This window comes from Panthera onca, chromosome B3, assembly GCF_046562875.1.
Source record: "Panthera onca isolate mPanOnc1 chromosome B3, mPanOnc1 haplotype 2, whole genome shotgun sequence".
Lineage (NCBI taxonomy): Eukaryota > Metazoa > Chordata > Mammalia > Carnivora > Felidae > Panthera > Panthera onca.
The window spans coordinates 53,066,602-53,081,364 of NC_138344.1; the positions used below are offsets into that span (position 1 = coordinate 53,066,602).

The window sequence follows — 14,763 nt, forward strand, 5'->3', positions numbered from 1 at the left end:
GAAGGTTTAAATGATATCTTAAAAAAAACTTATACTCACTAGCACACATGAAAAATGTCTGATACCTGCAGGAATAAGTTCCTCTACTTGGCAATAAAATATTTCCCTAAGATCATGAATCTCAATAAAAATGACTCTGAGGTCTCTATTAAAATAAGCCTCCGGAACTATGAATAACACAGGTACAAGGTTATTCACTGCAACATTATTTACAAGAGAAAAAAAATAATAACCCACATGTCCACCAATAGGGACCTGATTGAAAAAAATGATGGCCTATCCATCCATCCAATGAAAACTATGCAACTGTGTAAGAGTATGAAGATGTCAAAACAAGGTGTATAATAATCTATACAGCATGTTATCATTTGTGTAAGAGAGAGTTGATGAGTGTGTTCCCATGCATTTGCTTGTTTTGCAAGAAGAAACAATGGAAAGATTAATTACAAACTAATGAAAATGGTTACTTATGGCAGTAAGGAGCAAACTGGGTAAGAGGGACTAGAAATTAAAAGTGAGACTTGTTTGATTATACCTTTTTATAAGGTCTTAACTTTTGAACTTTATATATTTTTAATAATAAAATTAAATTGAAAATGAAAAAAATGGTATGCCAGTCTAAGAAGCACAATATAGCAACAATCGTACAAAATTACAGCACCAACCACCTAATATTGACTATTGTTTTCAAAATTTCCCTGTCCTTGGGGATCTTAGAATTAGTTCAAGAGCTAAGACATTAATATATGAAAAGATACCACCCAAAGATGATGGTAAAAGCCACCAGAGTGATAAAAGAAGAGTTAAAACTTGATTTGGAATATGAGAAGGGAGAGACAACAGAGGACATTCCCTTGGAGGGAAGAATACAATAAATCTAGAAGAGTGAAGTGAGTTTCAGTAAGTAGAATAATGGGTACAGCTAGTCTCAGAATCTTTAGCAAACTATCTCCCTTTCCTATCCCATTATCTGACAGCACAGATATTTGTGAAGAATGCTGGTCCTTGACAACGTGACACCATCAACTCCTTTGAAGACAGAACATGTTATACTCCTGTATGACTCTAAAGTGCTTCCTTCTTGGATTTTGATACACAGCTGAACCTACATGAATAAAAGATTTAAAGGATATTTCCTAAGAGCCCTAAAGGTTGATTAAGGAGACAAACATTTTTAAAAGATACCTCTAATCCTCACAGCTAACATTTGTGAAACTGAGAACAGGATATTTTAAATTATTCAAGTCAATTTCAGTTTTTATTCTATAAAGAAACATTTCTGATCATTAAACTGATGATGTTAGACTTTAAAATCAGCTTTGTGGAGGTATAATTTACACTGAAGAAAATTCGCCCATTTTAAGTGTACAGTTTAATGAACTTTGACAAGTATAGATGCTCATCTATCACAAAAACAGGATAGAATCAGTAAGACTGATTTCACTTATAGGCTTTAAGTTTTTGAAGTGTTCCCTTTTAAAGTTTTGGAAATTACAAGGCAATGTTCTAAAAACACACTATATACCTGCCATTACTCATTTTACATAGTAGCTGGTACTTTAAGAACATTTAGTATTAAAATCTTAAACACATACATACCTACTCTTTTTTCTAAAAGGTTTCCTTGTTGTGCCAACTTGATCGCATGTATGTAGCCAAAGGAAGCATCATATCCAAGCATTTCACAATATATAAGTCTCACCATACACTCCTTCATCATTCTCTGAAAAGCAAATATCCAGTAACTGCATAAACAAATAGAATGTTTTGGGTTTTTTTCATTATGTTGCAACCATTTCACAGAGGAATACTTTAATCCTAGCACTGAAGAAATAACATACACATATATAATAAATTAATAACCTGAAGTCAAACTTTATAAATAGAAGTTGCTCCAAAACTTAGCTTACCAACAGTACTGATTTTAGTAAAATTATTTCAACATTTTGTTAGTGGCAACATCAAAAAATAAATCAACTGTATCTATTTCTAATTCTAGGTGTACCTGTGAAAAATTTAGCTACAATGGGAGACACCTGGTCCTCAGACAAAATTTCACCCATAGTAATATGACTTGGCTTCTAGAACAGAGCACATCATTTTAATACACTTTGTCAAATGAAGACATCCATAAAATTCCCATAAGTTGGTAATAATTTGTAAAGAAAATAATTTTCATATTTGAAAACCAAATTGCACCTGAACTTTTTTCAGAATTATTTTGCTGTACATAATATGCAACAGTTTGTTTTATAGGCATTGTTTTCTTCTTCTTTTTTTAATGTTTGTTTACTTTTTGAGAGAGGGAGGGAGGGAGAGAGAGAGAGAGAGAGAGAGAGAGCAAGCAGGGTAAGCACAGAGAGGGAGACACAGAATCCGAAGCAGGCTCCAGATTCCCAGCTGTCAGCAGAGTCTGATGTGGGGCTCGAACCCATGGACCATGAGATCATGACCTGAGCTGAAGTCAGCCGCTCAATCGACTGAGTCACCCAGGCACCCGTAAAGGCATTCTTTCTAAACAATTCTCAATTAGGAACTGAAGGGTATGGTATCATTAATGGTATAGCATTTCTAATTATTTAATTTTTTAACTGGGTCTTTCAATATTTACAACACAAGCTAAAAAGCTGTTTTAGGAGATTCTATAAATGTGTTTTATAATATAATAATTTTTGCATTCTCAATATTTATAGCAAATTTTAATCATAAATAAAAAATAGAAATAAAATGTGTTTCAAAATAAGCTCACAGACTATTTTAATACCTAAAAATCCTATTAGGTAAATACCCATTTATCTTATTAGGGTTGGTATATTACAAGGTTATTAAATCACAAAATACTTAGAAAACAGTAACATATTTTAAGGTAAGGACATTAATATTCAATATTTCATTCATATTTTATATATGAATATCGTATTTATATATTTAAATATGAAGAGCTTTATTATTTTATTTTATTTTATTTTATTTTATTTTATTTTATTTTATTTTTAATGAAGAGTTTTAAAAGAAACCATGGGAAAATCCTTGGAGAATAAGATTTAATTCAGGTCACTTGTGTTTAAGTAATAAAAGTCAAATTTATTAGTGTATTAAGACTACTAAACACTGAAAAAATAAGCTTAAAAGATACTGTAAGTTCCTTTCAAAGGCTTCCACATCAATTGGGAGCGGAAGTGTTCATATAATCCATAAGTATCATCCCTGGTTTTGTAACATTTTATTTCACAGTCTTTCAAAGGTCATCATGAGCTCTATTTAATTAAAATTGTATTGCATACCTTATTATTCTCTTAGTTTTGGAGAAGAAAATCCATTCCTCAATAAAGAATTTTTTTTTTTTTTTTCACAATTTCTCTACACAGAGCATCTCAGAGACAGACTACAAAACATGCCCAGAGCTGGACGGCCATAATTATTATAAAGTCTTCCTTCAAAAGTCTGGCTCCCTAACTTCTACCTATTTATCTTATTTTTGTGCATACCAGGTGTGCCAATTACAGAAAATGGAAATCAAACTAAGTAAAAGGAGAGAAACCGTTCCTGCTTAACGTTTACTAACAAGTATCATGAATAAAAATCACAATGACTTCTTACATATACACACATAAAGATCTATACACCCACATATATACATTTACACACATAAATACATCAGATTAATGTGCTTTGAGTTTCATTTGTCCCCATATTACCACGATCATAAAAGGAAATACATACATTCTCTTAGACTTTAAAGTGTTATTCATGTACGTGATCATGTGTTCATGCAAAATATCACCACAATATTTTTATTAGAAGAGAAGGATACTCCCACAGTGACTTACACACAGAAAGCACTCACTAAATATTTGCTGAATAATGTTACCTGGAAAAAATCTCATTATATGAAACCGCATGAAAATTAAAAGAAAACAAAACAAAACAAAAAAAAACCTATTAGGTCTTAATCTATGTAGGGACAGAGACCTGAATATAGGGGCTACTCATTACTAGCTGCTGAATGAATGCTGTTTGAAAAATCAAAGCATATGGAACTGAAGTTTTAAAAAAGACTGGAATCTGATTTAGCTGTCATGCAATATACTGTTTCATAGCAAGAAAGCCATTTTTCTACTTTGTTCACCTATATTCCAAGATGTATAATAGTAAAATAAGAGATCTATAATATACCAACTAAGGACTGAAAATATTACTTTAAATGATATATGGTAACCTTTTCTCAGTGTACAACATTAACACATTAAGATCAGTACTGGGGTCCATGAGTATTGCCACATTTATGTAATTACCATCATGTTGGCATTGAACTGGCATCCGTCAAGCAAGTCTTACTCAGGTGCAGACAGTCAATAATAAAAAGTTCAAGCTAATGTCTGACTTGCTACCATCCCATAACCGATTGTGACTATGATAAATTACATTTTAGCAACTTACCAATGAGATGCCACGATAGGGTCCACAGTGGACCAGGTTTCAAATATAAAATGTGCTGGTACCGACTATGCAAACTTACCAGTGTTGTAGTAGGAGCAGAAACAGTTGCTTTCAGATTACTCAGTTCCTGCTGGATTAGTTTCTCTTCCTCCTGAAAAAGTGAAAGTATTTAAATGCATGAATAACTGGCTTTTTAAACTGTAACAATATTTTTTAAAGGAAAAATATAATTTATAATACTTGCAATAAAAAATAAACATTATGTTAAAGTACAATTACATGTGCTTAAAATTTGCCTACAGGCATTTCTCCAAACCTTGGAATCATTCCTAGAAAGAATAATCCACCATCTCTCTTTCCTTCACTTAATTACTGTCTCCTTAAGGACAGTTTAGCAAAAAAAGTTTGGTTTGGTTTGGTTTGAACTAAAGTTAGAGAGAAAGAATAAAAGAAAATGTTCATGTACTGGCCCAGGATAAGGTTCTCACGCCTTCCCTTTAAAAGTAAAAAGTCTTGGGGTGCCTGGGTGGCTCAGTCAGTGGAGCATGCGACTCTTGATCTTGGAGTTCTGAGTTCGAGCCCCACGCTGAGTGTAGAGATAACTTAAAAATTAAAAATCTTGGGGCACCTGGGTGACTCAGTCAGTTGAGTGTCCAACTCTTGATTGCAGCTCAGGTCATGGTCTCAGGGTCATGGGATCAAGCCCCATGTCAGGCTCCATGCTGAGCTTGGAGCCTGCTTAAGATTCTCTCTCTCTCCCTCTACCCCCTTCCCCTGCTCACTCACTCTCTGTCTAAAATAAGAAAAAAATATATGTTTAAAATAAATAAATAAATAAATAAATAAATAATCTTAGTAAATAAAAGTCAGTCTTCATAGAATCGAGAAATAGGGCAAGAATGCAGAAACAGAAATCGGTTTTTTTCCCCTAAAATATCCTTCCCTATTCTTTTCTCCTTATTCCTCACATCCTTTCCCTCACTTCCCATCTCTCTCTCACACACACACAATAAATGCACCAATGTGATCATTTCTACTGTCTGCACTGTATTTCATCTCCTTAGCACACTTGAGTATCAGCCCCAGTACTAGTGAAGTACTGCCACATTAAGAGATTAACTTAAGCTTGAGATTAACTCAGTTTGCCCTTAGTGCTTATGAACAGTTTCAAACTGCAATTTAAGACCAAAAATAGGGGTGCTTGGGTGGCTCAGCTGGTTAAGCGTCCAACTCTTGATTTTGCCTCAGGTCATGATCTCAGTTAGTTCATGAAATCGAGCCCCACGTCAGGCTCCGTGCAAAGCACAGAGCCTGTTTGGGATTCTCTTTCTCCCTCTCTCTCTCTCCCCTCTCCCACTCATGTGCTCTCTCTCTTTCAAAATAAATAAAAACTTTAAAAAATAAAATATTTTTTAAAAGACCAAAAATATTTTTTTAGATTTCACTCAGAGTCTCACAGAAATTAGTAAAACACAACATGTTAAAACAATAATAAGTCCATAAATAATGATTTCTGAATGTGAAGCAGAAATACAGCATCCAGTAGAGTATCATCTAGTTCGGTTTAAACAGAATGTTTTAAATCCTCAGAGCGCTTTGAAGAAAATCTTTCTGTCTTCGTCATTTCCTCTCCCCCAACACTTATACGTCATTGTGTATTGCTTATACTTGTCTTTTTTTTAAATTTTTTAAATTTATTTTGAGAGAGATAGAGCACGCACGTGCAAGCACACAAGCGTGCGCAAGAGTGAGGGAGGGGCAGAGAGAGAGGGAGAGAGAGAATCCCAAGCAGGCTCCAGGCTGTCTGATGCTTAACCAACTGAGCCACCCAGGCACCCCTTATTTCTATTTATCTTAAGCCCCAAATGAATGATCAATTCCTTGGGGAAAAGAAAATCTGTTTCACTCTTTTTCCTCAATGTCTAACACGTAACCTCTCCCACAAATATCTTTTGAACAAATTACGGCATAATACACAATCTTTTTTAAATATATAAATTCCTTGAAACTTGCAATCCGTATCTAACACAATCCGTTTGACTACCAAAAGTCTGTGGAAACTTAATACCTTCTATTATAACTGCTCATTTTCAAAGCCCAACTGAGGCTGAGACAATAAATTTGACACTGAGAGAGAATTATGCTTTTTCTCTGCCCACCCCGTAGGTCTAATCTAAGAACCTCAAGCTCCCCAAAAATATTCAACGACCGGTTCAGATGGCAGGGGCTGTTTCGGAGTGTGACGTCCAGCAGTTGAAATAACTGGAGGAAAGAACCTGTAAAGAAACTTTGTAGAAGGTAAATAATGTTGACACTTCCATCGTACTTGGTATTTTCACTCGCTTGATGTCTCATTTAATTCTCGAAACAACCTATGAAATACGTATTGGTACTTTTCCACTTCAACGTTCGGGAAACACATGGAGTCTCAAAGATTAAAGAGATCTGCTCCAGGTAATAATGACTCAGTGTGAGGATCCACTGTGGAAACTCGGCCTCCCCGCTGTCAGTCCCGGAAGGAAAACCACGCTTCTAGACAGACGCAGGGACGGACTGACACAGCAGTCCATAAGCCCGGCCGGAGGGCCAGCCCTGAGGGCTCCCGCCCGACTAGGGCCTCCCAGTGCCGGGGCCTCCCCCGGCTCCCCCGACCTCCCGGCCCGGCAAGTACGTACGTGCTTGGAGGTTAGCGCGGTGATGCCGCGGACGAGGTTGCCCAGCCGCGAGGAGAAGGACGCCTTGACTCCCGCTGGCCCGCCAACCGACTGGTTCTGCAAGAAGAGTCCCGGCAGCGCCGTCAGCGTCTTCTCCACTATGTCGCTCATCGCCGCCGCCGCCGCCGCCGCCACCAGCCGCGATCTGGTTGCCGCCCGGCTTCATGCCCGGCCCCTGCCCAGCCTCCGGCCCGGCCTCCGTAGACACTTCCTGTTTGTTTGAAAAAGAAATCTTTATTCGCGTCCAGAATGGACAAGTACAGTGTCGTTCCCGACTGAGGCCGCCAGAGGGCGCGACAGTCCGCTGGGAGAAGCGGCTCTCCCAACTTGCGCGAGGAGGGTGACGTCCAGGGGAGGAATTGAAGGACCGGATGGTCCGGTTTCGATGGCAACCCCGGGGTCTCACCCCTGGGTCCTCTTGAGGTAGCCGCTGGGGCTGGTCCCCCTCAAGCTTCATCCTGCAAGGTCTCCCTTTTCCCTTTAGCTGCCTCCCCGCCGCGCGAGACCGCGTCGGGAGGTGCACATTCCTTTCCCCCATTCGGCCTGCGCTCCCCCTCTGCGGGACCGCGGGCAGTAGGCCCATCTCCCTGCACCGCAGCCCGAGCGGCGGGACGGCGCGGGCCCCGGCCCTGACAGTGCTGGTGGTGTCGAATGACGGGCCACTGTCCTGCGCATTGCTTCCGCCGGGGTCTCGCGGTCACTGCCGCTTCCCTTTCACCCCTCTTCACCGCGGATGTGGGGAGACAGCCAGGGAGGGCAAGTGGTCAGGCGGCCACCCCCGCCTCCGACCGAGTCCGACTCCGCAGTCCCAGCTGGAAGGTCTCTCTCCTGGAGCGGCCTCCCCTGGCCGGACAGACAAGGATGAGTGTTCCTGCCCTACCCTGTCACAACCTTCCGTTCATTTTCATTTGACAACTCATCACGGTTCTTACTACATAAATATCTCCGCATGGAGTGGGTATTTTAGCTATTGACGTTACCCCAGTTTCTACCTAGAGCACAATCTAGTACGGTGGTTCTCAAAATGTGCTCTGGTGTCTTCTGAGGGTCTCTGACCCCCTTACAAGAGATCCACGAAGTCAAACTATATGCCCAATATTATTTAAAAGTTGTTTTATGTTTTAGCTCTCATCCTCTAGGGAGTATACAGAGAAGTTTTTAAGAGGATAGTTGACTTAAAAGCTCTGTTGACTGGTGAAATGTGTGCTTGAGTACTCCTCTGTTTTCTAGAATCTTCTAAGGTGTAGGGTATAAATATGTGCGTTTTCAGAGATTAACTCAGTTTGTCCTTAGAGCATCCAGTGTGTTCTTACAAGCTATCGTCCTTTATACTTAATTTCTGTAACCTCATCAATCGTCCTATAAATGGCTTTTTGAAAACCCTAAATTGTCCTTGTACCTATGTGGAAACACACAAAAAAAGTTTATTTTGTCAGGGAACCTAGGTGGCTCAGTTGGTTGAGCACCAGACTCTTGATTTTTGGCTCAGGTCATGATCCCAGGGTAGTGGGTTGAAACCCCATGTCAGGCTCTGCTCTGAGTGGGGCGCCTAATTAAGATTCTCTCCCTCTGCCCCTCCTCCCTGCTCTCTATCTCAAAAAAAAAAAAAAAAAAAAAAGTTCATTTTGGAGACTTTTTTTGCAATAGTTTTTAATTTATTGAAAAATACTCTAAATGTTTAAATTTTATTTAAAACTTATTCTTTGAAAATTTAATATTCTAAATTAAAATTTTGTTTATACCCTTTTTTTACTTTAGGTTCTCTCATTGGCTTACAAAAGGGAGATTAGAAGACTTGCTTTTTCAACCTTCCCACATCTAAAGATGCTGAAAAAGATGATACTGACATCAATATCAAAGCATTCTCTGACTCAGGTAAAGGGAAGAATCTGGGTGAAACTGTAAATAAGAAAAGAAAAGGCAAAATTGAATATTTCAAACATGGTAGGCTCTTTAAAAGCCCAGGAGTTTTTGTTACCACTTTTCAAACCAGAAATGAAAAACCCCCTGACGCATCTTACAAGTTAAATTATCGTATTGCATTGGCTGAAAAGGTGCATGTAGTAACTGAGAAACTAAGAAAGCCTGTACATTACTGAGGAAATGCCTGCTAGGTGAAAAATCAGTCAAAGAAATCATGGCCAAGCTACTTTCCAAAAATGCAGTAGCTCACCAAATTAGAACTTGAGCTGCAGACATCAAGACTGAGGTAACATCTCATCTGCAGAACGGCAGTGCCTTTCAGATGGGCAAAAATGATAGAATTATAGATGTAGCTAGACTTACTGCTTTGTGTGTATATATCCAGTGTCAGCACCAACTAACACTTGAAGATCTTTTATATGAATGCTTAGCAGCAAACAGAAGTGGTGCTAAAATAGAGCATTGACTCATTTTTAAAATCTCATAGTTTATCCTGGAACAACTGTGCTGATATTTGCACTAATAGTATAAAAATAGTACTGGGCAAAACTGCTGGCGCCTTGGTGCAAATCAAGGCAGAGGCTCCAAATTGTCCTCTTCACCACCACATGCTCACAATGGGGGACGAGGGGCAGCCAGTTTACCTCAGACTATCTTAAATGAAGCAGTAAGAGTTCTTAATTTTATTAAAGCTCAACCTTTCAGTACATTTCTTTTAAATATTGTATGTGACATTTGGGTGAGCTCATGCTCCACTTCTCGTGAGCTCCAGCCCCGCTTCGGGTAAAAACAGGAGCCTCGGGTGAGTCCCAATTCTCTCTCTCCTTCCCTCTCTGCCCCTCACTCACTTGCATCCTCTCTCTCTCTCTCTAAAATATGTGTGTGTGTGTGTGTGTGTGTGTGTGTGTGTGTGTGTGTATTGTGTGTGACAAAATTAGAAGTGCACATAAAACAGTTCTGATGCACAGCCACAGTTTCTCAAGGAAAAGCACTTGCGCACTTATTTGACTTGAAAGCTGAACCAGCCACTTTTCCTCACGTACTGACAAACAATGGTTTTCTTGCAAATGAACAGCAAGTCTGTAAGTTCAAAGAAAATAACGGAATTTTTTGCCACTGATAAAATTCAAGCTTTCACCTGAAAATTAGAATTTTGAAAACTGTGTTTCTGTACCAGGAGTTTGTTAATTTCCCAATATGCAAGAACTGTTCTGATAAGATTGGTGGTGATATTAATGAATGTTATTTTTTGATCATGTATAATTAAATGTGTTAAGATTTGGAAGATCTGTTTAACTCAACCAATATCTTCCAAATGATCAATGCGTGATGTTATAAAATTATGAACCCATTTAAAGTGCATATATCCCAATGATTTTAATGTAGCCCAGTGAGAAAAGTTCACTGATATGTTTTCAAATTCCACAATTGTAACAAACCTTTAAGAAACTACTTCTTGTTGAGTTTTGGTGTTGTGCTAAAGAATAATATCCACAATTATTTGAAAAGGCTATTAAAAAACTCTCTTTTGGGGCACGTGGGTGGCTCAGTCGGTTGAGCATCTGGCTCTTGATTTCGGCTCAGGTCACAATGCCAGAGTTGTAGGATCAAGCCCTGTGTTGGGCTCTACACTGAGCGTGGAGCCTACTTGAGAGTCTCTCTCTCTCTCTCTCTCTCTCTCTCTCTCTCCCTCCCTCCCTCCCTCTCTCTCTCTCCCTCTCTCTCCCTCTCTCTCTCTCCCCCCCCTTTTGTTTCTCTCCCCCTCTCATGTACTCTGTCTAAAATAAAATTAAAATTAAAAAACAAATTTAATACTCTTTTTTCCCCAAGCCGCATATTTGTGTGAGACCAGATTTTCTTCATAAACATCAAACAAAATAACAACCTGTTGTAGGCTGACAGTCTCTCCCAAGAATACATCCACATCTTAATCCTCAGAACTGGTAAATGTTATATAGTGAAACGTGTGCAGGCATGATTAGGTTAAAGATCTTGAGATAAAGAGATTACCCTGGATTATCCCAGTGAGGCCTAAATGCCTTCACAAATGTCTTATCAGAGAGAAGCACAGGGAGATTATAATTCCAGCACATACAAAAGAGCAGTTGAAGCAAAGATAGGGGAAGAGATTGGAAAGAAGCAGCCATAAATTAAGGAATGCTAGCAACCACCAGCATCTGCCAGAGGCAAGGAGAGAATTTTCCTCTAGAGCCTCCAGAGGGAGCACTTCCCTGCCCACACCTTAATTTCGGTCCAGTGAAACTGATGTTGAATTTCTGGCTCCAGAACTGTAAAAGAATTACATTTCTGTTGTTTTGAGCAACTGGATTTGTGGTAATTTATTAGAACAGCCCCAGGAAATGAATACAAACCCTGAAACAACAGATTAAATAAAGAACCCGGCATGAGAATCCAGCTGTTTTATGTTAAGCCTGACAGTAAAGAGATTTGCAAAATTGTGAAACAGTGCCACTCCTGTCACTAATTTTTGTTGTTGTTGTTGTTTTGAATATATAGATGTTTGTCATTCTTAAAAAAATGTTTTTAACATATAACGGGTCCATTTTTTGCTAAAACTAATAGCTTAAAATTTTGTTTTACCTTTTAATTTAGTAAATATCTATAGATATAACCCATATAAACAAAAGCTTTTGGAGGTCCTTGACAACTTTCAAGCATGTTAAGAGGTCCTAAGATAAAAAATTTTGAAAACTCCCTAGTACACGGTAGGTACTCAATTATTTCTGAAGTAATTATTATATTTATTATTCAGTCGCATCAATTGATATAGGAGTGTAGGCCAATGAACAGCAAATGAGTTTAGGGGTAGGATGAATGGTTGTAAGAGAAGAAGACAGAAGAATCCTTAGAAAAGAGAAAATTTGATAAAAAGACAAAATTATCTCCTACTGACCGGATTCTGAAGGAAAAGTTGCTGGAGCAACTTCCAGAGCTTTCTATCCAGTGTGTGACCCAGGCACAAAGATCATTGAATCCCCACCAATTCCTACCATTCCTTCTCTAGGTTCCACCTTGCAAAGCTAAAAATTTACAACAGAGGTGAGAAACAAACATCAAAAGCCTGGAAGTGAAATTCCTGTTAGGAAAAGCTGTAGAAGTATATAGCAGGACTTAAGATTTAGAATTATATGATGTGGGAATTGGAAGAAACTTTGGATGTCATCCACACATCCAATCACCTAATATTACAGAAAAGGATACTGATACTTAGGCTGTGGAAGCCACTTGGCCAAAGTCACACAACCCTAGAGGTAGAACTGAAATTGCAGCCCTAAATACGGACTTTGAGCTTGGAGCATGTTCCCCATACTTTCATGGCATTCACAGTGAAGAGGTCGCCTGTGGCTTCCTACTCTGAGACCCTGGCTCCAAGTCCTGCCATGAAATGAAAGGGGTATGGATGTTCTCTTTTAAACATGTAATTTTAGACTGTCCATTTTTTCTGTAAATATGGGCTCTTTCTCCTTTTCCTATCTCTACCTCTGTCCCAGGTAATTTCACTCAGAATGACAGGGACCGAACCTATTAAATTAAACCCTCTAGAACTGGATTTCCTCTGTCTCTCCTTTTAGTCAGGGAGGAAGGTGGCTGTCATTGAGCTGAAAATAGGGCCGGGAGGTGACTCAGTACATTTTAAGGAGGTACAGTGGTCCTAAGACTGCAGTGGGGCAAACTAGCTTATGCCTCACAAGAATATCAGCAGCCCCACCACAAACTTTCCAAGCAGGACTATCTCACCTGGAAATATATGGAGATGTGTGAAAGGGTAATAAATGTGGTGGTTTTTTGTTTTTTGAAGGGGTAATAAAATTTTTTCTTCTGCATTTCTTCAGCTTCCTTTTTAAAAACTTTTATTTTGAAAAAAAAAAATTCAAAAAAAAAAAAAAAAAAGGGGGCGCTTGGGTGGCTCAGTCGGTTAAGCGTCGGACTTCGACTCAGGTCACGGTCTCGCGGTCCGTGAGTTCAAGCCCCACGTCAGGCTCTGGGCTGATGGCTCGGAGCCTGGAGCCTGCTTCCGATTCTGTGTCTCCCTCTCTCTCTGCCCCCCACCCCGCCCCCGTTCATGCTCTGTCTCTCTCTGTCTCAAAAATAAATAAACGTTAAAAAAAAATTTTTAAAAACTTTTATTTTGAATAGACATTAAATTCCCTCCATTCAAAGCTCAAAATGTACAAAACGTTATGCTGAGCAAAATCTTTTGCCCCTCCCATCCCCCAGCTGCCCCCTTCCCTTCCCTAGAAACAACTGATACCATCTATTTCTTCAGAAATATTTGATATATAAATATTAGCTTTCACTTTAAAAGCCTTAGATTCCACCCCATACCCACAGAGAATTCAACCCACTTCTTCTCAAGATGTATCTCTAGGGAATCATTCTTTCGGGTAACATTTTCCCAAAAATTTCTGCCTTCATTTGATGACACTATTCAAGACAAACAACAGTTGTTCATGCTCACTTACTGCAAGGTTGTCATGCTGTCCTGGGAATGAGCCTGGGAACCACATGAAAGGGGAGTTATAAGGACACACAAATATCCTTGCCTCCAAGGATCTCACCTGTACGAGACTCTCCCCTAGGTTCCCAGGCATGTACCCTATTCCCAACCCCAACTTCTAAACTCCATTTAGCTTTCTTCATCCCTTTGCTCTTGAGTTTAACATTTGGCATTGTTTTCCCTGAAAAGCCCTTGTCAGCCCTCCCAATAATTCTGATTTCCCACTCTAGCTAAATTGCCTCCATTTACCCCTAATAACATGGTTAATTCACCCCCATTTGCTCCATTTCCCCTGCCACCATTTCTGTCCTGGATTATTATAAAACTCTTCTAATTAATCACCCACTATCACCGATTTCCTTTCCTTTCAGCCAACCCTTTAGAGAGAGCTTTCTATCTCAGAAATCTGATCATGTTTTTCTCAGTTCAGACTAGTCTGATGGATAAAATGCAAACTCCTTACCAGGGGGATGTAGGCCTTGATAGCTTTCTCATTGCCCACCTCTCTAGCCTTTTCTCCTACTAGGCTCAGGTTAGCATTTTTTGTTTTAGCGATATCAAGCAGCCAACAGTTCCCTGAATATGCCACACTTTTAACCCCTTTGTTTTTGCACATGCTGACTGCCTAGAATATCCTTCTGCTCTTAACTAGAAAATTTCTATTTTTCCTTTAAAACAGAACTCATGCAGTCACCTTCCCCATGAAGCCTTCCCTGCTCCATGTTTATACAACCTCTACTAAAATTGAATTGAAATGATCTATTTATATGTCTCTCTCCTCTGTTAGAACCAAACCCTCAGGAATAGGAGCATGTTTTTCTTATTCTTGATTCTAGCACAGAATCTATATTTGTTGTCATGGAAAGATTGATATGAGTGAAGAAAACAGGTTATAAAACATGCGTATGTGGCTTGAGTCTGTCTTTGCCAAAATACATATCAATCTCACATTTATCACAATTTGTAAATATGAAATTATTTACCAGATTTACTTAGTGTCTTTCTCCCTCACTAGACTGAATGCTTCTTGAGACCAAGGATCAAGTGTTCACTGCCATTTGCCCAGCACCTGGCACAATGCCTGACACTTAGTAAGCACTCATTTTACATTTCATAAATGAAGAGTGTGTGGGAGGGAAGGGTAAGCATAGAAAAATATCTGGACAC

At 39.1% G+C, this 14,763-nt stretch overlaps 1 protein-coding gene and 1 long non-coding RNA gene across 8 annotated transcripts in view; one reads left to right on the forward strand and one right to left on the reverse strand.

Annotated features, from left to right (window-relative positions):
• AP4E1 (adaptor related protein complex 4 subunit epsilon 1) overlaps window positions 1-7,356 on the reverse strand; it is a 59,943-nt gene extending 52,587 nt beyond the window's left edge. Inside the window, exons 1-3 of the mRNA XM_078448613.1 lie at window positions 7,116-7,356; window positions 4,520-4,591; window positions 1,600-1,723 (exon numbers count right to left, since the gene is read on the reverse strand). Of these exons, the coding sequence (XP_078304739.1) occupies window positions 1,600-1,723; window positions 4,520-4,591; window positions 7,116-7,265 (346 nt within the window). The 5' untranslated portion in view covers window positions 7,266-7,356. The remainder of the gene's footprint in view (window positions 1-1,599; window positions 1,724-4,519; window positions 4,592-7,115) is intronic.
• A 91-nt stretch (window positions 7,357-7,447) lies between these two features.
• Window positions 7,448-14,763, forward strand: part of LOC132669119 (uncharacterized) — a 91,886-nt gene continuing 84,570 nt past the window's right edge. For 6 of the 7 annotated variants that reach the window (XR_013556283.1, XR_013556280.1, XR_013556282.1 and 3 more), the window contains exons 1-3: window positions 7,449-7,577; window positions 8,913-9,029; window positions 14,612-14,687. This is a non-coding gene — a long non-coding RNA (uncharacterized LOC132669119). Of the gene's footprint in view, window positions 7,578-8,912; window positions 9,030-14,611; window positions 14,688-14,763 lie in introns of all 7 variants that reach the window. The other variant, XR_013556279.1, reaches the window with a different exon arrangement.